This window comes from Danio rerio, chromosome 19 (genome assembly GCF_052040795.2).
Source record: "Danio rerio strain M-AB ecotype USA chromosome 19, GRCz13ab, whole genome shotgun sequence".
In the NCBI taxonomy this organism is placed as follows: domain Eukaryota; kingdom Metazoa; phylum Chordata; class Actinopteri; order Cypriniformes; family Danionidae; genus Danio; species Danio rerio.
The window spans coordinates 40,065,340-40,092,062 of NC_141039.2; the positions used below are offsets into that span (position 1 = coordinate 40,065,340).

Sequence of the window (26,723 nt, forward strand, 5' to 3'; positions counted from 1 at the left end):
AGTCTTAAACGGAATGGGAGATGAGACTCTGATTGGTTTAATGCGCTGATTGGTTTAATGCTCAAAACACACTCATACTCATTAAAAGACTTAAAGCACAACCCTGTTGTGTTTCTGTCCTTAAAATAGTCGATTCAGACACGGCCTTAATGCTCTTTAGACTTTGCGGCTAGGTCTTTAAAATAGAGCCTGTGTTTCTTTTATCTTATTTTGTTAGATGCTTTGGATCGAAATGTCTGCTAAACTAATACAGTTAAATATGCAAATAAGCAAATGCAAAAGTCAGTTATGCTATTGGCAGGACAAACTAAAACTCCTGCTCCCAAATTCATGTCATTGGCTGATCTGATATTTCTGCGTTGAAAAAATATTTTTACACTGTTTTTTTCTGCAGATTTTTGTTTGAATATTTTTTTATTAAAATATTACTTGCGTTTAGACAATATTTTTTAGTTATATTTATCTTTTTTTATTACTGTCACTAAAATTACATCTAATTTTACAGAATAATACAGTAAAAAAGTATTGTTTTGTTTTGTTTAATTTTACAAATAATCTGGTCAATCTTTGGAATAAATCCTTTAATTTAAAAAAAAATGCGTTTAATATTATGATAGATGTGAGAACCAATTTTTAAAACAGGAAATATGATACATTTTTCACCAAATAATAATCAGAAAAAAGAAATCTCATAAATGTGAGTGCAGAATAAAATTAAATATTCACTATGCAGTGCTATACATTATTAAACTATTTTCTTGCCTAAAATAATCTTTTGTTTTACATTTGTAATAATTTTTGATTTGCATAGTTACTCCAAATATTCAGTGGCTTCATATACTAATCTGCCAATCAAGAAAATATTTTACATATGTAAAAAGTTGCATCGCAAACCTCGAAATAAACAAATCATTGTCTGATTCATCCAGCTATATAAAATGCATTTTTCAATAAAATGTGATTATACAGCATTCAGTTTAAGCGCGTCTACCGATATCATTCCTCCGCAGCAGTGTTCCTGATCTAATTCTGTGCGGGCACCTTTCTCCACCTCCTGCAGCAACCAGCTCAGAAACAAGCCTTTGGCAGAGCCTGAGATTAGACAGCGTTAGATGAAAGCGCGTGCGATGTTGTGGAGCTCATGACGTTCAGACCTCTCTGTGTGACTCACAATCCTCTCGTATGGATTGTCTGCTCTCAGCTGGTAACTGGCGACAGCCTCAAACACTTGGCATCCCTGAAGCTAGAGATGTGCTGACGAAGCCCGGGAGTTTCTCTATCTCCTCTTGCTCCCTGATCATACATTATTCTGATTTTTTTGGCCTAATTTTTTTTCTTTGTTGCAGCTTTTTTTTTCAACATTTGCGGCAAAATTATTTGTTGTCACAATTGCAGTTGCTGTTCCTTTCAATTTACTTTGTTTTCTGTGCCACAACCCAGTGTTACCCTTGTTTGTTGCTATGGGGTTAGCATATTAGCCATGTGTTTATACTGTATGCTCCTTCTGTTTCTGTGTCTGTTTTTCCATGTATCTGGGTGTCTTTTCAGCCCAGCCTTGGGTTTATTTTAGTTATGGGTAAAGTAGCTGGTAAATTTAAAACAAATCTATAACATGGTTCAAACTTCATAGCCAAAGGAAAGGACGATAAACGCTTTAATACTTAAAACCAAACTGTTAAACTAACTTAAAACTGCCAAAGCATCTAAATATTGCTGTTTTCTAATGCTAGTCACTTTGGATAAAAATGTTATGCAAGTGTTTGAATAAAGATTTTGAAAGTTAAAATCACTTTTATGCCATAGCCTAGGCAAACAAATTCCCCCCAGTTTTTGTTGTTTGAATTTTTGATTTTTCTTTTTTTATTTATTTATTTTATTTTTATTTAATTGTAGTGATTAGAAAAACTAAGCTGCAACGTGGTTCAGACTTCATACTTGAAGTGCATGAGGAGAAGGAATCTGTAAAACGAATATTTATATATTTTTTATATTTATAAAATCATGTGGCAGCAGTCCCTCACGGATACCTGCCCAAGAAACAGAAACAAAAACCAAACATAAAGTGTCCCTGGCCTCGTTTTTGATTCACTTTTTCAATGTGTTCAAAACATCACATGCTTGGAACACATGCTGGTCAAAACCATAAAACTGTAACAAAAACATTGATGAAAACTTGCTTTTTAAGCACATTTCAAGCAATAAATTGAAAATACAATGAAATGCTATTAAAATAACTAATCTAATATCATTACATATCTAGTGTCTGAATAATATGCGTTCTTTTATCAATTTTTAAGGCTTATTTAGCCTGTTTCATTATGCGCTCTGCTAAACAGATCAACAAGAGATCATTAAAGTATTAATATTATTCCTTTTCATTTTACAAATGTCTCAATAAAACATCTACGAACTCTGTAAAACTAATCTGAAGTCAGGGTAAAACTAACATGTTCAGTGATTCATCACTCTCTGGTAATCTGAATAAACCTGCATAATTGATGTAGATTTTATATTATTAAACAAATCACCCTTCAACAGAGAACCATTGAATTTTCAAAAACTTCTCAAAACAGTAATGACCTAATGAAGCCATGTTCACTGAAATGATGTGACCTTACCAATTTATACCAATTCATTCAACACAAAAGATTTGTACAAATTTCAAAGCTTCATGAAGCAGTTCTTTAAATGCAGCCATCACCGCTTTGTGTTTACTTCTTAATTTTTATACTTCTTTATCAAACATATTTTTGCTGTGATAATATACACAGAGAACAAGTCACATTTCTGTATTTCTTTGTATGTATGTTGCCTTTTTGAACTCAAGAACCATTGGATCTCTTTACATTACATAAAGAAAATGAATTGTTTACATCTTAACCCATCCACCGTTTTACTACATAATGATTTGCTTGAACGTAAAAATAATTTAATAAACTGGGTACAATGAGATGACATTACTCTATACAGTTTATGAATTGAATACTAAAAAATAACTAATTACTTCCAGCAGACCAGAAATAACCACAAAATAGTATTACTGTACTTCAGGGATTACGAAGATAAAATAATCTTTGAGGAACAAACCATAATGAACTCTAGAGCTTTGGCCACAGATATACTTCTGATACTAATGTCACGTTAAAATACCAAGAGTAGCTAATTTCCATGACAGATAACAATAAAGTACAAAGGCAAACAAATCACTCACTTTGTTTTCACTATGTTTGGATTATTTGTAGTTCAACATTATTTAAAGTGGTTTGTTTCTGTTCTTTTGAATGGAAATAGTCTAGTTTAGCAATCAATTCAACACATAAAGCCTACTTCAAGTTTGTTTTGGCTGAACACAAGTTGCAATAATGTCACACAAAGTCTCTAATGCTGTACAAAATGTGAGGTAAATATTTAAAACTGCAAGCTCTTCTGAATTATGTTCAATTCGGGGATCGCAGAATTGCAAAATCCTGGAGAAACTGTCTTTCCATTTGAAGCCTCTTGCCATTTTGTGAGTCTGTCAGATTGACATGTTGCCCTAGGCAGTTTATAGGGGGGGTCGAGCGTGTTTAATCCAGCTTTGAAGAGTCTCTGTTATAGGGATTCTGGTTCAAAAGTGCGTGTGTGTGTGTGTATTACAGATATCTTTTTTCTTATTCTTTGTGGAGGGCGTAGTCATGAATGAACTATATAAAAATATATGAAAATATTAAAGACACAAGCTAAGATGTGAGTGTATTCGAATGAGTTTAAGAAAATTTGAATCAATTTGAATAATTATTTTTATAGTAACACAAATTGTTCACATTAATTGTGATTATTTAATGTAATATTGGATCATCAAGCATTCCTAATTTAAACATTTTAAATGTTAAGGTACAGAGAAGGGTACCTTATAATAAAATATCTCCAAAATGTTCAAAATCAAACAGAAAGTGCTCAGCGCTAGCTTAAATAATGTGTCGGTTCTCTTTGGGTAAGAGATTCAAAAGAATAAACTGCAAAAATCAGTCCAAGGCACTCGAAAAATGTGGAAGAAATATTTAAAAAAAAACAAAATTACCAAAATGTTCTGCATCTGAATTTTAAAATGACCTTTTATATTTTAAAAATTTAATTAAAAGCTGATTTGTTACTTGCAATTTTGTTCAATTTACTACAAGTACCAAATACAATGACACTGTAAAATAAAACGTTTAATTTACAGTATAATATAATATAATATAATATAATATAATATAATATAATATAATATAATATAATATAATATAATATAATATAATATAATATAATATAATATAATATAATATATATTTATTCATTTTCTTTTCAGCTTAGTCCCTTTATTAATCAGGGGTCACCACAGCAGAATGAACAGCCAACTTATCCAGCATATGTTTTAGGGAGCGTAACACTCTCATTCACACACATACAGTACTGACAATTTAGCCTACTCATTTCACCTATAGGGCATGTCTTTGGATTTGTAGGGGAACCATACCGGATATGGTTCTGATTGTAGGCTTTAAGTGCAAGATATTACAGAATACCTAACAAAAAAAATTTTTGATAATCCTCTGAAATTGTCCTGGGCTTGAGCTGTTTCATGCTGCTTTCCCATCACAATCATGACCTTTGCAAGTTGTGATGTAAACTGAAACTTCAGCAGCCCATATCAGTGCAAATGCCGCAACCTTAACCTTAATACTGCTTCAACACAGACTATCTCCACCTGTCACATTGTGTTAGGGTAAGTGTCATAAACGTACCATGTAGGTTTGACTCAATTGAAACCATGGCTGTAGCGTGTGGTGTTGTTAAAAATTCTGCTGTATTTATGGCTAGAAATAAAATATATGTATAGTTTGTTTAATTAATTAATTAATAATAAAAAAATTCTGTGTTTAAAAAAATCTCTCCGTTAAACAGAAATTGGGGAAAAAAAATAAACAGAGGAGCTAATAATTCTGACGGTGAGCCATTATCGGCGTTAACGTGCTGTGTTTCCGTGAGACTTTTATCGCGCGATAAAGAAAATATCTGGTTCTGTTCTACGCAAGCTATCTATACATGACAGGTGAGCCGTCTGACAAAAAAGTCCCATCTGAATCAAATCGGCAGGATGCCTGACTTTAACTGCAGTTCGACAGTTTCACTCATGAACATTTCATTTATGTCGCTGTGACAAACTGGGGTATTTGGACGCAATAACGCACGCCAAATGGAAAAAAAAAATCTGCATTTCGCGACGTGTGTGTGCGGTCCTTTACTGACAGCCACGTGTATGATTTTGTCGGAAAATATGGCGAAAAGTCCTACATCACAGTAATAGTTTGATCGCGGTGTTTACTTCAATAAAGCCACTGATATATGCATACTCCACATCTTAATTCCATTTCTGTTTAGTTCAGTAATGACTTTAGTCGGATTAAGGTGATCAAAAATCGCTGTTTGGAGCTTATGTAGGCCAACAGTTCAAAATTCATGTTTAACTGAATAAACAGTTTGTAAACACAAGTACATCTGTAACGACGGGGAGTGACACTGACATCAGAAGGTAGGATCCAAATGCAGGTTTATTCAAAGTCAGGCAAGCGATGGTCAATTCAGGTGCAAACAGATATATGTAGACAATCCAGAATCGTAATCAAACACAGGCGAGGGGTCAGAAGGCAGGCGGCAAACAAGGACAAAAGGATAAACTAGGCTAAGGTCAAAACACGGAGAAACAAGACAAGGAAAACGCGTTGTAGTGTTACTTTTACAGATAACAAGACTCGGCAATGTGAATGAGAGTGTGTGCTGCCTAAATACTCTTTGTAACCAGTCTTGAAGCAGGATCAGCTGTGGGAGTCTAATCAGTGGAGACTTGAAGCAGGTGTGTGTGTGTGTGTGGCATGACTGAATATGTAGTCCATTTACTGGCAAATTTGTAGTTTCATGAGTGAGTGTTTACCAGCGACATCTGGTGGTTTCTTCACTGGTAAACATGACAACATCTTATTGAACATCATTTATTTTCATCACCAACTATCAGTGATGTTTCTAACTGTGTCTCAAGCAATTTGTGATACATTTGGAAACAGGAAATGAGCCCCTGGTCTAATGCGCCACCAGGCTTGAGAAACCCGTTCTCAAAGACTTATTATTTGGGTAGCACACATATTCTGAATGCCTTCAGCAGAATTCAAATGAGCCATTTTAATCTAGATTAATTTCTAGATTAATCTAGATTAAAAAATAATCTATGCCCACCTATATATATTTATACATATATGTGATCTCTTATTGTATATAGTAGCTTCTTAAAACACATTAAAGTTTCATTAATCTCTCTATATTTTGTAGGTTACATCGAGGAAGCATGCATCATCCCCTGCCCATCAGACTGTAAACTCAGCGAATGGTCAAACTGGTCCCGGTGCAGTAAATCCTGTGGCAGTGGAGTCAAAGTACGGTCCAAGTGGCTTCGGGAAAAACCTTATAACGGCGGCAGGCCTTGTCCCAAACTAGACCATGTGAATCAGGTATGTGTGGACTCTTTGGTTTTTTAATGAGAATGTGCTTGTCTTGTTTTAATTATTAATTATCATGGAGCTGTAAATTTTTTATCAAAGGAGCACACGGAATTGTATGTTTCTTTAATGTACATCAGTGGGGTTTCCTAATATGTTTATACTGTTTGATCATGGGATATTGTTTGTGCAACCTAGTTTGAGATCATTAATGACTGCTAAGATGAAATTGTGTCAATTAAATGATCTTCTGAGGTTATTAATGTGTTACATGTAATAACGTCTGTTTTTCATACTCCCTCTTTCATCTTCACTCTCTCGCTCTCATCATTGCGGGAATCCGGCAACAGGCTCAGGTAAAACTCTCAAGTTTTAAATGATTAATAGTGGTGCACACCTGATTAAACAGTGATTTTTAGATGATAATTATTAATTTTGGAGCAATTATTAATCCAAGTTAGACTTCAAGGACCAATAGGAATAATCTTACAAGTGACAAGAAACATCACACACTTGATTAGCTTGACATAGAAATGAGGTTGGCAGGTTTCCTAATTAAAAAGGAACAAAACCATATAATTTATTTTTTCTGCATTGTTTTTATTATGGTAATAGAACTTCTATTTGTTTTCTGAGATGGCATAACAAGTAATTGTAGAGTAAAAAATGATATTAGGAAATCATATCAATCATATCAATTATGTTTTTAAATCGTTTTAGACAGGCATTTACCAAGACTACAGTACATTTATTTTACAGAAATATATTACAATAGTAATGCTATATAGTTTATTTACAAGTAAATCAATGTAATGTTCTAATTAATTAGAAATTGAAAGTACAAGTTAATCCATTGAAAGAAAAATGTTTGTGGGACCGTTTGCTTTCGTGTTTGGAGTGGCGATTCTTCTCTTTTGACGTTAGTTTGACGGCTTCAGCCACAGCTGTCTTAACCATGCCTCTCTTATCATTAGTTTCCTATAAGGAAATTATGCGCAAAAATATAGCTCTGCCACTGCTATTTAATTTCAGTTGGAAGTACATCAACATAACTAAATAAAAGTCTCAACAACTTGCGATTCACACAGACTTCACATTTCTTTTTAGATATTTGCATATTTTACAATTACCATGAAGTATATTGTCTCTACAGATACAACCAACAAAACTAAATAACTTAAATCTCTTTTTTTATCCAGTGCTTCATGAAATTGTCATTCTTTCCATCAGTAATCAAATTAAGCAAATTTTTCCATCGAGTTCATAGAACAGTGGTCACCAAACTTGTTCCTGGAGTGCCGGTGTCCAGCAGATTTTAGCTCCAACCCTCATCAAACACACCAGAACTGGCTAATCAAGGTCTTCCTACGTAGGTATACTTGAAACATCCAGGCAGGTGTGTTAAGGCAAGTTGGAGCTAAACCCTGCAGGGAAACCGGCCCTCCAGGACCGAGATTGGTGACCCCTGTCATAGAATAAAAGAATCAATAACATTGATTGAATTCCACAGTATGTTATTGTAAAGTGTTGCCAGTAAAGCTATACTTCAATTCAAAATTTTTTAAGAGTTAAATTATTAAGTATTGTTATTATTTAATTACAATGAAAATCAGAAAAATGTAAGTTATTAGTTACTGTAACTTTATTAATTATTGATAACTTTAACTAATTAACTAGTAACTATTATATTTTATCATTTAAAAGTATTTTATATAATCATAGTGTAATCAAGTATATAGTTGATGTCTGTGTGTACATGTTTAGTGAAGTGTATTTATGTATTAAGTGTATGTGTTGTCCTCAATGGTTGGCATCATCTCTTCACAGGTTTTGGATTTCTCAATACAAAAGTATACAATGATCATTCTTTATGCTTGTCAGGTGTATGAAGTGGTTCCGTGTCTGAGTGACTGCAGTCAGTATGTCTGGGTTGCTGAGCCGTGGAGCGTATGGAAAGTCAGCAATGTCGATCTGAAGGAGAACTGTGGAGAAGGTGTACAGACTAGGAAAGTCAGGTAATACTGACTCAAACACTTAGCAAACTTTAGTTGAATCACCTTTTTAGATAGTGCTCATTTTCCTGATAGTCCACCAACAGAATTTTTTTTTTAATGAAGGTGCATGCAGAACACTGTTGATGGACCATCAGACCCTGTTGAAGACTATCTGTGTGACCCAGAGGAGATGCCGCTTGGAGCCAGAGAAAGCAAACTGCCCTGTCCTGAGGACTGCGTTCTGACCGACTGGGGCTCCTGGAGTCGATGCCCGCTGGTGAGAGGAGATAAAATATGTCAAATATTAGATATAGCACAAAATCACACTTTCTCCTACGACTTCTTGAAAGCAAATTCTTCTGATTTGCAGTTTGACAATGCTCAAAAATAGTACGGGAAACATTTATCAAAATAACAAAAGTAGTCAATGCATGTCATGGAGCAATAATTCGAATTATTCTATGATCTGTTGAAATTCTTGATCCTGATTGGCTGAAAGGTGTGAACAGGTAGGTTTACTTCAGTTCAAATTGAATGCATGACTTTCAAACAATAGTCGAAACCATAGTAACTCAATGACGGTTGTCTTATGCCTTATTCACACTATAGCAGCGACTTTGTAGCTGCCTGTCGCTCTTCATTTGCATAAAGTTAAAGACTTCTGAACTTTGTCATGCCCACTTGACATGCCCACCTGACCGCCAACGATCTCTGTTGTCCGTGTACACGGAGGTCGCCGGAAGTGACTCACTTTCCGTTGAAATTAACGATCGCTTATCGATTTAGTAGTAGTGTAGTGTGAATGAGGCTTTAGCCTTCATTTCTTCGTGTTATCTCAAGGAAGCCAACTGGGGGTCGACCACATCAAATTATTCAAAATATTTGATTGAAATATTCTCAAAAATATTTGCAAAGAAGTAGCTAAGAGATGTTACTATGAGCTATAAGATACTCCTGCGTCTCTACCTGCGACTGACTGAGATAGGGGAGATCTAATGTGTCTGATAACTGCCGACAGCATTACTAGTTTTAGCATGGAATAAGTATGAATATCATAAGCATGACCAAATCTTTAATTTTGAAATCAGGGTTAGGTATAACATTTTAAAAAGTTGAACATTTCATAATGTGGTAGTTTTTCCTTGCGTTTAAGATATAATACAAGGCAGCTTCAATATATAATTGGCTTTCAAAAGCAAAAACAGGTCCTGTTTTGTAAGAACATCCCGCATGCATGTTGAATGCAAATGGGATTTTATATTAAAGACTGATTAAATCATTTAACGCTGTTGTATTTTTATTAGTGTTTGTGATTCTGTTTATTTGTCATTTAGTTTCCACCAAATTATATTATTTTAACTAATTATTACTGTTAACTATTACCAGTTGCATTTTTAGTTCTAGTTAGCTGAGGTATAAACAATTGAATATTAAGGTTAATTTAATGTGAATGGTTAATTTCAGATTAAAAGTTATTATTATTATTATTATTATTATTATTATTATTATTATTATTATTAATAATATTATTATTATTATTATTATTTATATTAATATTGGTAGTATTATTGTTGTTGTTATTAGGTAAATTAATAAACTGTTAGATTAACCGAGGCTACAAAATAATACTTTATGAGAACATGGTGCATGCAAGAGCAAAACAGCTGAAAATAGAATAAACTTCTTTATTTCATTTAACAAATAGGGTATGTGCCAGAGTATCCTAAAGGACTTTTAATTTGTCAGTAACCTGGGTTAAGTGCTTCCTCTGCACTGTATGCCGTTACAAAATCAGCGTGTTTAAGGTCTGTTTTCTTTAAAAATCCGCGATCTCCACTTGCTGAGGTATATGTAATATAAAGTGTGTCTCAGATTGTACAAGAAGCATTAAATTACATATTTCCCCGCCATGACTTTAAATTATGAACATTTATTTTACCCCAGTATATTCAATGGAGCTTCTGCGCTAACCTGCCGATTCTGACGGGCGTGTGCGAGTAAACGGCTTTTTGTCTCGTTTTACTCTTGAGCAACTAAATTAATGACACAGTCTATTTAACTGATTGTATTTTAATTACAATACAACATCGATGCTGTAAAAGGAACTGTATAAAATAAAAAAGAGTCACATTAACCGTTCACCGAAAGTTTACCAATATGGGAAGAAGCATTAGCTCCATATATATGTTATGATGTATAATAAGCTAAATTAGGGTGTCCTCAAAGATAACAGCATGTCACCTGCAAGTCTTGTAAGTCAAATGTGTGTGGATTTTTGAGACTGGATCAACTCCTGTTGAAGAGGATCTGAGGAACAGCATGAGCAGCTCAACATTTGGTCAGCTGTCAGTAAACACACAGGCAAAATCAGACGTGCTTTTGTATATTTCCAGTGTGTGTGTGCTTGTTTATGTGATTAACGAGGACAATAAATTATATAATGATATGGGTATGACCTACACTAGGTGGTTTAAGAGGACATACCTTGCGTCCTCATAATTTAAAACACTTAAAAGTCATACTGATGGGGTCTTATGACATTCAAATTATGCCAGAGCTTTTCTGTGAGGGTTGGGTTCATGGATAGGGATATAGGTTAAAGGCTACACTGGAAAAAAATGCTGGGTTCCACACAATCAATTTGTGTTGGGACAACATTAAGAAATTAGGTTAACTTTTAAGTTTTTACAAATGTAAGTGGGTTGAACAAAACAATTAAGTTGTCCCCAAAGGAACTTCAACATTGTGTTGTTTCAGCTCTTTTTAAACAAGTAGCTTGAACACACAGCAAATATTATTTTTAAGTGGATATCATATGCATTTTTTACAGTATGAAACACATTATGCCTATGGAGATTCATCATAAACTATATATACAAGTGTGTGTTTGTGTGTGTATGTGTGTGTCTGGGCATTATTGAGGATTCTCTCAGGCGAAGGTTACTCGCTGTGAATCCCAGGCTTTCTGCCACCAAACTGCAAGGGTTGCTAATTGCCATGGACGCTGAGAGTCTCCCTGCGGTGAAAATGCGCAAAGGATTAAAACATCTTACACATGACATCAGAGACAGATTTATTTCCTTCAGAATGAGCTGCCAGTGGCTGAAATAGCAAGGAGAATGCAAAAGCCAAATAAATCTTATGCGCATATGCTGAATACGTCCTTCTCTCTGATTGTTCTTTGTGTTGTTCATTGAGCATTGTTTGTTCATTTAAAGCTTTGTTTTGTTTTTTGTTTTTTTGAAGCCGTGTAATGTGAATAGTACAAGGCAGAGGAGCGCCAGTCCTATCCGTCAGCCCGGTGAGAGGAAACAGTGTCCTTCCACCACAGAGAAAGAAATATGCACACTCAACTCCAACTGTTTCCTTTACTCCTATAATATCACAGGTAACATCACTGCATCTTAACTAAACTGATGTGGCTGTTAGCTTTCAGACTGTTGCATTGAAATCTCTCTTTCATGGGATTCGTCATAGTATTTGTTTGTTTCTTCTCTTTTATTAAAAACTTTTGCCATTGTATTAATTTATATGTGCTAACTAACTAAAGTTAGTAGATTCATAATGAAATTGTTATTTTTAAAAAGACATAAAATATACAAATATAAATAAAGCATTTTACATGATATTTTAATAATAATAATAATAATAATAGTCATAATAATCGTAATAATAATAATAATAATAATAATAATACCCTATTTAGTTATTTATAGGTATTTTTCCCACACTATTATAGCGTATAATAATAATTATTATTTACTTTTTTGCATTTTTTATTAGAACTTTAGTTTTTCTTCTTTTCTTTTTTTTCAAATTTGCATTTCATTTTATTACATTTCTCATTCATCTTTCATTTTAATTTAGTCTTATTTTACATTTATTATTATTATTATCATTATTATTATTATTATTATTTTAAATGTTTTAACCTAAATTTTGATGCCCTATTTAGTTATTTATAGTTATTTTTGCACACTATTATAGTATTTAATAATTATTTAATTTTTTTGTGTATTTTTGTAGAACTTTGTTTGTTGCATTTGTTGCACTTGTTATGTTTTGCATTTTGTATTACATTTATTACATTTCTAATTGTCTTTCATTTGAATTTTCTCTCATTATTATTTTTATTTATTATTTTTATTAGTGTTATTAATAATATTATTAATAATATTATTATTATTAGTGTTGTTGTTATTGTCATTATTATTATTATTTTACATGTTTTAAATATTTTAATCTACATTTTGATGTGCTTCATGCCCTATTAAGTTATTCATAGTTATTTTTCGCACACTATTATGTATTTAACAATTATTTTATTTACCTTTTGCATTTTTTAAAAGAATTTTAGTTTGTTGCAGTAAACTTCCAAATGTGTATAACAATAATTATAAATATATATATATATATATATATATATATATATATATATATATATATATATATATATATATATATATAATTTTTTTCCAGTTTTAGTTTTTGTAATTTAAGCAGCATTTTTTTTCATTTGCATTACATTTTATTACGTTTCTAATTGTCTTTAATTTTATTTATTATTATTATTATTATTATTTTTATTATTATTATTATTATTATTATTATTATTATAGATAAAGATCAATTTAAACTAATAAAACATTTTAATTAATTATTTTACATTATTTATACATACATTTATTTAAATAATTTAATTTTATGGTTAATTTTAGTTAACCATAAGTACACATTCCAAGTATGTAACCATAAGCAGCAAGTAGTATGAAAGGTATTCATTTAAAATGGTTGGCCACATTCAGGCTGAAACAATTACTTTAATCTTAATGGTATTTCTGTTCCAGACTGGAGCACGTGTCAACTGAGTGAGCGAGCCGTGTGCGGGGTTGGATTCAAGACGCGAATGCTGGACTGTGTTCGCAGCGACAGCAAATCTGTGGACCTCAAGTTTTGTGAAGAGGTACTTTTTTCAGCTCCCGAAACATGATGCTGCTTCTGTTCACCTGAATTCACCTGACAAAAAATAAATAAACCTCTTATTGTTTGTCTTAATTGTTTCTTAAAGCTCGGTCTGGAGAAGAAATGGCAGATGAACGCGTCTTGTGTGGTCGAGTGTCCTGTGAACTGCCAGCTGTCCGACTGGTCTTCTTGGTCTGAATGCTCTCATACTTGTGGTCTTGCAGGTAGGCACTAACCCCCCATTCAAAATTGCCAGAACATGCTAAAAATTCACACTTTCTGGGAAATTAAATTAGCAAGGCCTGGTTAATTCACACTCTCAGCACTCTGACAGTCTGTTTGAGACAATATCAACAGCCCCTGGAGTCTCTTTTTAGGGTGTTGCAGTCCAAAACATTAGTCTGGATGTTAGCTAACGTTATATAGCTGGTTTGATGGGAATTACACTGAGCGCTCTGTTGTCTCAGAATTACCAAAAGCATTCGCTGAAACCACTGAAATTTATGGTGTGCGAACAATTGTAAGGCGGATAATGATGTCCTTGAGTGTAATTCCATCTGCTCTGACGATTGATTGGGGGGTTCATTATGTTTGTGTGTTTGGGGCTTCAGAGACTTCACTGCACAAGGTCTTTGAGGGCCAATGGACAGCAAACCCTGGCGCTACATGAAACCTGTGCTGGATTAGTTTGTTGTGGCATGTTTAATCTGTCCCCCGACGGGAGGATTCCCATATAGATAGAGAAGAAAGAAAGAGAGCGGTTCTCATGGTTGCAGCACACAGATATGAAAGCAAATTCCTACTGTTATACTGAAATAAATTTTTGAGATGCAATAAAAAAAAATGTTTTTACTTGTTTTAATATTTACTTGAGTTACTTGGAGAATTATTTATGTGCTGTTATAGTATTTATATTTTAACATTTAGTTTTTCATTTAAATTTTACCTTAAATTTTATTCAATACAGTTGAATACAAAATTATTATAATTTGATTATTATATATTTTCCATTTGATGTTTTACACTGTGTTTCCTATTATATTGTTCTTCTGGAGAACGTCTCATTTATGATGGTTTGAAAAAAAAAAAAGTTTATATAAAAGTCTAACTTATATATTACAAGACATTTTGCAAGATACAATGTTATATGATATTATTATAATGTAAAATGTTATAATACTATTACTACCATGGCAAATACAAAAGAAATTAGTTTTTAGAAATTAGATATTAAAGGTATTCTGTTTATTTTATTTTATTTTTCGAAACAATTGTTTTTAGTAATGTGTTTATGGGGTTTTTGTGATATGATATGATTAGATTTTTTGATGATATGATATGATTTTAAAAAACGGTATGTATACATTTATGTACCTTTTCAGTAACAAAACAAAAAAATTATATGTTTTAACGATGGGAATAATTTTCAACAAATATGTACAGTTGAAGTCAGAATTATTAGCCCCCCTGTTTATTTTTTACCCAATTTCTGTTTAACGGAGAGAGGAACACATTTCCAAACATAATAGTTTTAATAACTCATTTCTAATAACTGATTTGTTTTATCTTTGCCATGATGACAGTAAATAATATTTTACTAGACATTTTTTAAGACACTTCTATAGCTTAAAGTGACATTTAAATACTTAAGTAGGTTAATTAGGTTAACTAAGCAGGATAGGGTATATAGTCAAGTTATTGTATAATGATGTATTGTTCTGTAGACTATCTAAAAATATATAGCTTAAAGGGGCTAATAATTTTGACCATAAAATGTTTTTTTTTTTTTTTTTTTTTGAAAATTGCTTTTGTTCTAGCTAAAATAAAAAATAAGACTTTCTCCTGAAGAAAAAATTAGACATACTGTGTAAATGTTCTTGCTCTGTTAAACATCATTTGGGAAATATAAAAAAATAATAATAAATTTAGAGAGGGGCTAATAATTCTGACTTCAACTGTATGTTTATATTTTAGATTTAGATTTTGTTTACAATTACAAATATCACAGTAATATGACAAAAAAAGCAACACTGGCTCATTGTGAAAACATTCCCCCGTATACATTTCTGGAGAGCGTGAATTATGTTTCCAGAGCTCCGTATGGCTGCATTTTGTCTTTAAAACAAACTGTACGGGGCGGTGTGATGCCGCCAACCAGCTGACCGCTTACCTCCTTGTGGATGGCTTTTCCACTATTACGCGAGGACACAGCGGCCTCTAGTAGTCAAATGTATATAGGGGTATGTAACTGTAATGAGCCTGGGTTAAAACAAAAAGCTCAGGATAAGCTTGCATCAGCTGACAGTCAGCTGTTCATATCATACTGTACATTCGCCCTCTCTTCAGCTTTTGGCTGCTTCCCATTTCTACACGCCCTCCACAATCTCCAACTCCTCCTAGCTCATTTCTCATATCTGTCCATAATATTAGCCAAGTATATTATAATTAGCCTTTTGTCTTTGGCATTTACATTGACTTATAATCAAACTGCTTATGAATGCTTTTGGATTCTGTTCTGTTACCCCCATAGGGGGCTTGACCTGCTGCTCTCTCACGCTCTGTCCATCCATGCCTGCAAGGATGAGCACATGGAATTTTGCCCAGAACAGAACTATCCGGTTAACACTAACTGCGTGCTTAATATATCTATATATATTTGATGAAAGTGATCCAGACTGAATTTGTAATTCATAAAAAATATGTTTTAGGGAATATTATACATTATTACCCTGAACTACATTTAGTTTCAATGTGAAGTAATTCATTTTAATTCAGAAATCAGCACAGAGCGTAGTGTGTGTAGTATGTAGTATGCAGTATGTGTATGTATAGTTTCAGTATTTATGTAGTTATCCATTTATTGATTTAATATTTTTTTGATGAATGCATAGTGTTGGGCTTTTTAAGTTTAATATTATTTTTTGCCTAATTAGCATTAACAAACATCATTAAATCAGACATGAATTGATTTATTTTTGTCAGTAAGAACAAATTAACATGTCTAATGCAGCACACAATAGTGTAAAGCAATCTGAAACCCAGTTTATAGTGGAGCCATAAGCTAAACAGCTTGCATCGGTTCTCTCTGTGTTCAGTGGTTATGCATTTTTACACATTTTTTTAAACCTGGAGCTTCGACCACCAATAGAGACATGAAGAGATGAAAAGGAAAGGAGAGAGAGAAAGAACTGAGAAAACGAGCGATCCCTACAGCTAGAAACTCTCACAAATGCACACAAGCACTTGTGTGTGTACGGTTTTCCCAGCTGAAGCCAGCATATAAAAAGAGGATGCATGGAGCTGGGAGATGATTTGGTTTGTGGCTTCAGAAAGGCTTGTCCGCAGGGAAGCTCCATCACGCCAGGCTGTGGCCAAGATGAATTGCATCTGGTACAGCTAGCTTGAGGGCAGTGTGTCAGTCGGGACTGAGCTATGATCATGCTTAACATTATGAAGTGCCCAGCTGTACCCTTCAAGGTTGTGTACATCCAGTATTTTCTGAGATAAAACTGACTGCAAAGAAGTTCGTATTGGACACAGTCTTTTCCAAGCACAGCTAGACCGAATTATCTTTTGACAAAAACTTTTATAGGATATTTTTGTGCTGAAGCCTGTATCGTATGCACAAATCACTTGACATACAGTTTAACACACACTTAATGTGCTCAAAACACTTCACTGTAAAAGAAAAGATTGAAGATTAAATTTTTTAAGTCAAAGCTAAATTAAATTACTCGGCTCAGTTGGCGTTTCTGTGTGGAGTTTGCATGTTCTCCCTGCCTTTGCGTGGGTTTCCTCCGAGTGCTCCATTTTCCCCCACAGTCCAAAGACATGTGGTACAGGTGAATTGGATAGGCTAAATTGTCCGTAGTGTATGAATGTGTGTGTGAATGTGTATGTGGATATTTCCCAGAGATGGGTTGCAGCTGGAAGGGCATCCGCTGCGTAAAAACTTGCTGGATAAGTTGGCGGTTCATTCCGCTGTGGCGACCCCGAATTAATAAAGGGACTAAGCCAACAAGAAAATGAATGAATAAATGAATGAATTAAATTAACCTACAAATCAATTTAACTTGCATTACTTGCTTAATTGATTTACGACAGCATGTGAGACTCAAAAATAATCTAGAAAGTTAAATTAAAATAAAAAACGTAAATTTGAACATGTAATCTTTTACAGCTTTTTGCAGTTTTCTTTCACCGTTCATCTAGGATGCATTCTAGGCAAGGCAAATTTATTTATATACTGTAGCACATTTCATACACAATGGTAATTCAACATGAACAAGAATAAAAGAAACACAAAAATAAAAATGATGATTAAATTATTAAAAACAGATTATAATGATTAAAGAATGAAAAAGAAAAGAAAGACAAAATAGTGTGATCTATATGGATGTAGCACAGTGCTCATTCAGGAGGAAACAGCCAAACAGATGTGTTTTCAGTCTTGATTTGAATATACTTAATGTTGGAGCACATCTGATCATTTTTGGAAGCTGATTCCAGCAGTGGGGAGCGTAATAGCTAAAGGCGGATTCACCCTGCTTTGACTGAACTCTTGGAATTTCTAATTTACTTGATCCTAAAGATTTGAGTGATCTATTAGGTTTGTATTCAGTGAGCATATCTGTAATGTATTGAGGTCCTAGGCCAGGGATCACCAAACTTGTTCCTGGAGGGCCGGTGTCCTGCAGATTTTAGCTCCAACCCTAATCAAACACACCTGAACTAGCTAATCAAGGTCTTACTAGGTATACTTGAAACACCCAGGCAGGTGTGCTGAGGCAAGTTGGAGCTAAACCCTGCAGGGACACCGGCCCTCCAGGACCGAGATTGGTGACCCCTGTCCTAGACCTAGGCCATTTAGTGATTTAGTCAAGTAGTAATACTTTAACATCTATTCTGTGTGTTACTGGGAGCCAGTGTAAAGACCTGAGGTCAGGTGTGATGTGCTCTGATTTTCTGGTTCTGGTCAGAATCCTGGCTGCAGTGTTCTGGATGAGCTGCAACTGTAAATTGATCATAAGGGAAAGTAGAGTGCATTAGTGCATTTTTTCTAGCCAGAACATACAAGTCTGTCTTTATTGACAAAATAAAGGAAATACATCTACAGTTACAGTGGAGAGAAAATAATATCTATGTTTGTATACGTTCTGCTATTCGAGACTCGAGTCAACTTGCATCACATTTATTTACAAAGCACTTTTGAGAATAGATTACATAAAAGCAAACAGCTTTATAGGATTAAACAACTTTAGTATTTCTTCTTTTTAGTGTTTGTTTTAATTCACTAACATCTAACCTTAACAAACAATCTGGATAAAAATGTCATGTATGCATGTTACTCAATTGCTGTTAACCAGTGGTATTTTGAAGGCGTTAACCTGCTGAAATGAATGTTTTGATGAATTCCTGAAACAAACTTAATTTGGTTCTGATTTTCTTCAAAATGACGTCACACCCTTTAGTTTTTAGGTTAAGCTTAAGTGAAGGGTAAGGGTTAGTTTAAGTAAGTTTTAGTGTTGGGGTTAGGGTTGTGTTTGAATAACTGTATATCAGGACCTTACATCCACATATATACATTACTGGAGATCACAAATTATGTAGCCAGAGGTACGTATGACTGCATTTTGTTTTTAAAATGAATGCTACAGGGCGGTATGGCAGCGTTCCTTTTCGTGCTTACCAGCTTACCACTTACCTCCATATAGACGGCTTTCCAACTGTTACCAGTTTGACCAGTAGCTCACCATGTATGTCGGCGGACTTGAGACGCAGAGAGTAGTTGACGACGGGGTTGAGTCCGGTGAAGAATGGTTCCAGAAAGCAGAAAATAAAAAAACAGAAGCCAAAAAATTTAATAAACAAGTAAATAACAGGGTGAGAATGTGGTAGAATCTGAAAACTTGGTAAAAATCAGACGAGGGCTTTTCTTTTTCCATATTGCTTTTAAAAACTGTCAGTTGGGTTTAGGAAAGTGGGTGGACAGGTCATGCAGGGCTTTTGAAAACACTATAGATTGGATTTAGGGAAGTAGGAGGGTGGGTCAGTTGATCGGTCAGTCAGTCGTTAGTGGCCTCTGGTGGAACAGAGTGGCCTCTACGCAAGAACAGCAGGCACGAATGGCACTAGCGAGAGAAATTTGAGATCTCAAAAAGCGTATTCGCAAAAACAAAAACTACAAAAAAACGCATAGCTCCTGGGACATGTTTGGCACTTTCCAGAAATGTATATAGCAGTACATTTTCAGAAGGAGCCTGGGCTGCTTGTATCCCTTCTGATAACAAAAACAGCATGTACTATTTAGGTTGGTTTTACCACATGGAAGCTGGTAAAAGCTGGTTCTTGCTTTAAAGACAAGCAAAAACCAGCTTAAGCCAGCAGCCATCTAACCAGGATTTGTTTCCAGTGTATGTTTTTTTTTTTTTTTTTTTAAGAAAGAAACTACATCAGTACCTCTAGGTGCATACAAGGATCGTCAAGTGATTTTAATAATGCACTTTTTGATGTTGAACTAAGTTTTAGTTATTTATTTAGATATTTATGTTCCCACCTGCCATGCAAAATAATGGCTCTTGTGAGGGTAGGGTGTGGAGTTTGATTGCCGGCGTCCCCTGAGCGCCACTTAAACAGCAGGATCCATTCTGCCTGAGAGAGTCTACACTCCATTTCTCTCCATCTCAGCCCTCGGCCCTTCAGACGCGATTTAAGGAAATCAGGAGGGGGAGAGATGAATATTCAGAGTGGTTTCAAGGCCTGGAATTACTACACAAAAATAGAGACTTTCAGGTCACATTTCGTTTCTTACTTTGCTTTGGAGAGGGATTGAGTTACCTGAGATTAGTGTGTGTAACGTGAGATGATTCACTTACAGTAAAAGCCTTTATTTCATTTGTGGATGTATAATTTGCTTGAGGTTACTTCATAAGATGAACATTATCTTTATCGAGCTTCGGGAAAACTAGGGTGTTGTTTGAATAGCCACAAAATGCCTGAAACACGAAGCATTTAAGGCGGCACGGTGGATCAGTGGTTAGCACTGTTGCCTCATAGAAAAGTTTGAGTTCTAGTTGGCATTTCTGTGTGGAGTCTGCATGTTCTCCCCGTGTTGGTATAGGTTTCCTCCAGGTGCTCTGGTTTCCCCCACAGTCCAAAGACATGCACTATAGGTGAATTGAATTAACTACATTGGCTTTAGTGTATGTGTGTGAATGTGAGAGTGTATGGGTGTTTCCCAGTACTGGGTTGCAGCTGGAAGGGCATCTGCTGTGGCGACCCCTGATGAATAAAGGGACTAACCAAAGGAAAATGTATGAATGAATGACTAATGATTTAATAGTCCCTGTATGCCTTTTTTCTAAAATTCAGTAGAGGTCTAGCGTGTCTCTAGACCAGGGGTCACCAATCTCGTTCATGGAGGTCCTGTGCCCTGCAGGGTTTAACTCCAACTTGCCTCAACACACCTGCCTGGGTGTTTCAAGTATACCTAGTAAGACCTTGATTAGCTTGTTTAGGTGTGTTTAATTTGATATTTTTTAAATGCCCTTTTTAGGTGGAAGCAAAAACACTTTTTTTGAGGTTTTGTTTCTTTAAATCTAAATGAGTTTTAACCCCCGCCTCTGATTGTGGATGAAAGTGAGGGGGGGGAGGGGTTGTTTGGGTTGCGCGGGCCCTTGATATTGTCTCTGGGGGCCCCCTGAATGTATGGGCCCTTACAATCATCCTAAATCTTTGCGCTTAACAAATAAAATTAATTATGTATAGACGAATGGATGTCTGTGAGTACAACATGTTTCCCTATCCACGAGAGTGAAAGTGAAGGTAAAGAATGAGGAGGCTCATCTCTCATTCTCATGCTGCAGATGGTTTGTTTAACTGTTTTTTTCTCTAGTGAAGCGTTCAGTTTTTCCACTTACAGTGTCCGCCATGTAAACACACTGTGGCATGACGCAGCTGACTCTTAACAGGAATGGGAGATGAGACTCTGATTGGTTTATTATCAAAACACACCTATAACTCGTTAAGAGAATAAGCTCAACCCTGTTAGACCATGCGCCATGGCGCAAAGAGGGTTTTTCCATCCTTAAAATGGAAAAAGTGGATTCGGACACGCCCTTAATACCTTTGCGCCCTGCACTTTGGACTTTGCACCTGGATCGTCAAAATAGAGCCCAAAGAGTTTGGAACAAGTAGAGGATGGATAAATACTAAAACCCTTCCAGACTTTTCATTTTGGGGTGAACTATCCCTTTAAGTGATCAGATGTGGAGCATACACATGCACAGAAAGCTGAATACTGCACCATAAGTTCATTTTCATGTCAAAAACACATTTACAAAATGTTGGTTATGTCTGTGTACTGTATGTAAACAGTATGGTAAGAAATGATGTGAAGCTGCATATCAGGAAGACAAACCACAACCAACTCAACCTGGCTGTGTCTCCTTGGATGTGAATTATTTATATTTAAGATATTGCCAAGTGTATGTTTCTGGAAGGAAACAATAGTCTACTGAACAATCAAGGCATTTGAGGGAGCAACTAAATAGAGTTGAAAGTGTGTAAAGCATAATAGGACCCCTTTAACAATTTGACAGTAAAACATATGTCCTCAATCTGTCTTGTAGGGAAGCTGTGGAGAAGGAGGACTGTGATACAGGCGTCTCAGGGAGATGGACGACCGTGTTCCTCTCAGCTGGAGCAGTGGAAACCCTGTCCTGTCAAACCCTGCTTCAGCTGGAGGTACAGTGTCTGGTCCCCATGCAAATCTGAGGTGAGTTTGCTTAGCTGTCTTAATTAGAAATAAATAAATATATAAATAAGTATTTAACTGAATGAATGAATGAAAAATAAAACTTGCTCATTTGAATTTTGAATTGTATTGCATCAGAAGTATACACGCTACTCATAACATCCTCCATAGCAAAATTTCTCTGGCCCAGATCTGGCCCACACCATCAGCGTTTGCTTGGCCCACATGCCGCAGTGAATTACGGTACATGACTGGACCAATTCTGGCTTCCATAGAAGCGGCAAACATGGACCTTATGTGGGCCAAGTCTTAGCCAAGTTAATAACCCATAACTGGGCCTGAACTGGGCCGATATGTTGGTGTGTTACGACTGCAATGTTTTTTATAAACCCATGAAGCATTTCGCTGTATAGCTTTGCTTTTTCTTGAAGCGACCTGATTGATAGAATTTTTTCTTTGCTCAAAAATAATATAAATGTATTTTAAAAGTGGGTCAAGCTAGGCCAAAATTATGTGGCCCACATGTACATCTAAACATCTGGGCCAAATACTACATTTGAGATCTGGCCCAAGTATTGAGTGCCGCCAGTAAGACGGTGCCACCTCAGCCAAACCTGGGCCATGTTTGGCCCATATGTTGCATGCCAGTCCCAGACGAATGCCTGCTGTGCCAGCTTTATGCCAAATCTGGGCCAGAATTCTTTGGTACCTGGGATGTAAAAGCAAGCATCTAATTGATTATTCAAGCCAACGTATTTTAAAATAACTGATCCAGTATTACTTGAAAGCACACTTCGCTTATCTTCATAAGTGTTTAGGTAGATTTAGAAATATTCCCCAATCCTCTCCAGCTTTGGCCTTTCCTCAGCATTTGTGTCGCCGTCTTCTCCTGTCATCAGTCTGCCTTTCAGGACCCAGCAGGAGGTTTAATTAAAGACAACACACAGAAGACACAGGCTTTCTCTCGGCTCCTCATACCTCCGTCACAGTGCAGACTGTAGAGGATATTGACTCTGGCCTTTGTTCTTCTTCTGTCTGTCTCTAAAGCATCTCCTGACAGGCCTCAGCTATCTCCAGCAGCACTGCTTCACTTGTGCCTCATGTTTGGAGAGAGTTTCAAGCAGCTATGAAAAAATAATGCCGGTAGCTGACAGTGCCAAACACAAGGGCTGAGAAACAATGCTGGGAATTCTCCTCAGCTTATGAGAGGTTTTTCTGTTTTCAGGTCTAGACCTCCAAAGCAGCTGTTTTTTTTTTTCCTGTGTTTTTGCCTCTGTCTCCTTTAGGACTACAACAACAGTTGCTTTTCAGGCCAGCTGGTGTCCGGTTGTAATCGATAAGGCGAGACACTGCAGGCCAAAACACTGTTTTTCATGCATCTGTCAGTTTTGAGAATTTTTTTCAGCGTAATGTAAAGAAAAAACATCCAAAATACATGTTTAGATATTTCTTTAGTGCAGACCAAATGTTCACATAAGTATATTATAACAATAGCAGGAAATTTTGCCATTGTGGGGACATATCTTCGAGCCCCCCTGAGGAAAACGGCTCATAAATTACACAGAATGAACTATTATGAAGATGAAAATGAGGACAGGTTCTTGCGAGGGTTGGGTTTTAGGGAAGGGGGATAATATTGACATTTTGTACACTATAAACACAAAACATCAAGTTTATAGGAAGTCCTCATAAAGATAGCTGTACATGTTTGTGTTTGTTTGTGTGTCTGTGTTCATTGTATTTCTAACATTGTGTGGACCAAATTATTCCTTTATTAAGATGCCCATGGTAATGTTAATATTCATCGTTTCATTTAGGGAAACTCCTAAGGTAAATAAGTTCTATCTCTGAACTTTAATGATAAATCTAAATAAAATGCTGCGCTCTCCACCTCCAGTCGCAATGACTTCTGGGACTTCTAGAGCGAGATCGGTGCTCAGGTCTGCATCGGTGCGTCCTCCATACCAAGAACACATCGGGGAAGTTTCACGCATCCTCTGTTCTTGCGGTCTTGAGTATTAGAACTGAACTTTGACAGCTGATGATGATGTTACACGAGGACGCAAGACCGCTGAAGAAAGCATATTGAGAAACAGGCAAGAGCTTGATTAGCTGGTTCAGGTGTGTTAATGTCAGTTTGACAACTTCAGCCACAATATCGATTTACCCTGCACCACTTACCATAAGTTTGCCATGACGGTATAATGCACATAAGAATGCCCCGCCCCCTAGTTAAATATCACATTTATTTCAGTTCGTCAACATACTGAAATAAAATCTCTGGTTCACGCAGACTTTAATGTTGTTTAAAACATAAATAATACAAAGCATTGTTTACAATTTGTAATGTGAACACTCAACTGTGAAAGTATGTTGATAATTGTTAGTTAAATATTTTCCTCCATTGACCTGTAGTGTTTTGTTTGGCAGGGTGCACGGTGTGGTGAAGGCCTTCGCTTCAGAAACGTGTCCTGCTTCGTGTCCGATGGCTCAGGGAAGGATGCGGGAAGTATGGTGGATGAAGAACTGTGTGGAGATCTGGAGCAGACAGTGGATGGAGACAAACAGATCATCCTGCAGGAGTCCTGCACTGTGCCCTGCCCAGGTAACAACCAATGCTGCAACTATGCTACACACTGATGTGTCAGTAAAACTGCAGTTTATATAGAGTTTTCAATTTCATTTTATTCGGTTTTTATTTTTATTACTTTTTCTATTTTTCTAAATGTTTTATTTTACTCATTGTGCTCATTTAAGGCATTAGTTATATTGATTTAAATTGTAATATAAACTATTTGCTATATTTTCAATTAATGGTCACACTTTATTTCAAAGTGCCCATGTTATAGTGTAACTAGTAATAGTAATTAATTACATATACTTACTAGTTAGTTAGGGTCAAATTGCAGGTTCAGAGTTGCTTGTAATTATACATAGTTTATTGTAATTACTAAAGTGAGAACATGTAACATGTAAGGACATTCTTAATGTAAAAATGTTGTCATGATTTACAAATCTTTGACTTGTTTCAAATATGTTTGAGTTTAATTAATTAATCAATTAATTAAACAATTATTAATTAATTAATTAATTTATTTATTTATTTATTTAATAGTTAATTAAATAATTAAATAATTAATTAATTAATTTATTTATTTTTTATTTACTTTGTTCTGAAGAACACAAAGGAAGCTATTTTGAAGAGTGTTAGAAATTGGTAACCTTTGACTTCCATGGTATTTTTTGAACTAAAACAAAAGTCAATGGTTACCGGTGTCCAACATTCTTCAAAATATTTGTTTTGTGTTTAACAGAACAAAAACTAAGAAAAAAAATTAAGAAATGATGATTAACCATTCTTAACCCACACTTTTGAATTTAATTGTAACGTATGCACATAATTTAATATTTCTTTGTTGTTTTTCTTCATAAAAATGATCAGAATTCTAATATTTAACCGAGTATAAGTTTGAAAACTGCTTGTCTACAGAAGCACATTACAGTTGTTCTCCTCTGTCTAGCAGTTCATTTTTAAATCAGACAGACCTGCTTTGTCACATTTACAAGGCAGCTTTTATGAGACACTGTGTGAAATATTCACTGGGATCACACAGCTATAATTCAGCAGTCTCGTATACTTTGCTATATTACCTCACACAAACTAGAGAATTAAACTTTATGGCTTGTCATCTGTTTTAAGCTGTACGTTTATTATAAATAGATGGAAACAATTCTTTTTTGTTTGATAACATTTCGTTTCATAAAGCACAGGGGTTTGAGTGACGTAATTTCAGGTCTTGTGTGACAGAGCTTTGTAGAAAAGGACTTAACAGTAGTCAGAATTATCAGCCCCCTCCGAATGCTTTTCTTTTTTTTTAAATATTGCGTGACCACGGCTGGTCCCGCATTATTCAATGTATGATTCAGTAATAACAAGATTACTAAGTCTCTATAAATAACCTAAGTTCCATACCGTAGTCTTCTTCGATTTGAAGAGTCCCCCCTTCCTTCCATACTCCTCCTTTCCTTGATGTCCTACACGGCGGCCTAATGGTTAGCACTGTTGCCCCACAAAAAGACTGTCATTAGTTCTAGGCCTTACCAGGCCAGTCAACGTTTTTGTCCGGAGTTCACATGCTCTCTCTGTGCATGCGTGAGTTTCCTCCGGGTCCCCCGGTTTCCTCCCACCGTACAAAAACATACAACTTAAGTTAATTGACTAATCCAAATCAGCACCATAGACATGCAGTCGTTCCCTAAGTAGTTTCCTAATTGCACACTAGCTTCAAACAGCAGGGGAGTTCTCGAGATCTACATGAGCTCAAGCTCCCCTCTCGCCCTGCAAACAGGAGGGAGCCCCTGGCTTGAGGATCTTATGAGCTCAGGGCTCTCTCCAGGGACAGCATGCCAAACACGCTTTATAATCACATCAGCTAAGTGTGAACTCTTGAAAAGCATAAAAAAGTTTACATGCATTATCTTTCTATTCCTAAAGATGTT

The 26,723-nt window shown here is 35.4% G+C and overlaps 1 protein-coding gene across 1 annotated transcript in view; it reads left to right on the forward strand.

Moving 5' to 3' along the window:
* The window catches only part of thsd7aa (thrombospondin, type I, domain containing 7Aa), a 215,681-nt gene that overhangs the window by 164,782 nt on the left and 24,176 nt on the right, over window positions 1-26,723 (forward strand). The window contains 8 exon segments of the mRNA NM_001122760.1: window positions 6,346-6,524; window positions 8,394-8,527; window positions 8,630-8,783; window positions 11,753-11,894; window positions 13,354-13,469; window positions 13,575-13,692; window positions 22,099-22,244; window positions 24,654-24,828. Of these exon segments, the coding sequence (NP_001116232.1) occupies window positions 6,346-6,524; window positions 8,394-8,527; window positions 8,630-8,783; window positions 11,753-11,894; window positions 13,354-13,469; window positions 13,575-13,692; window positions 22,099-22,244; window positions 24,654-24,828 (1,164 nt within the window).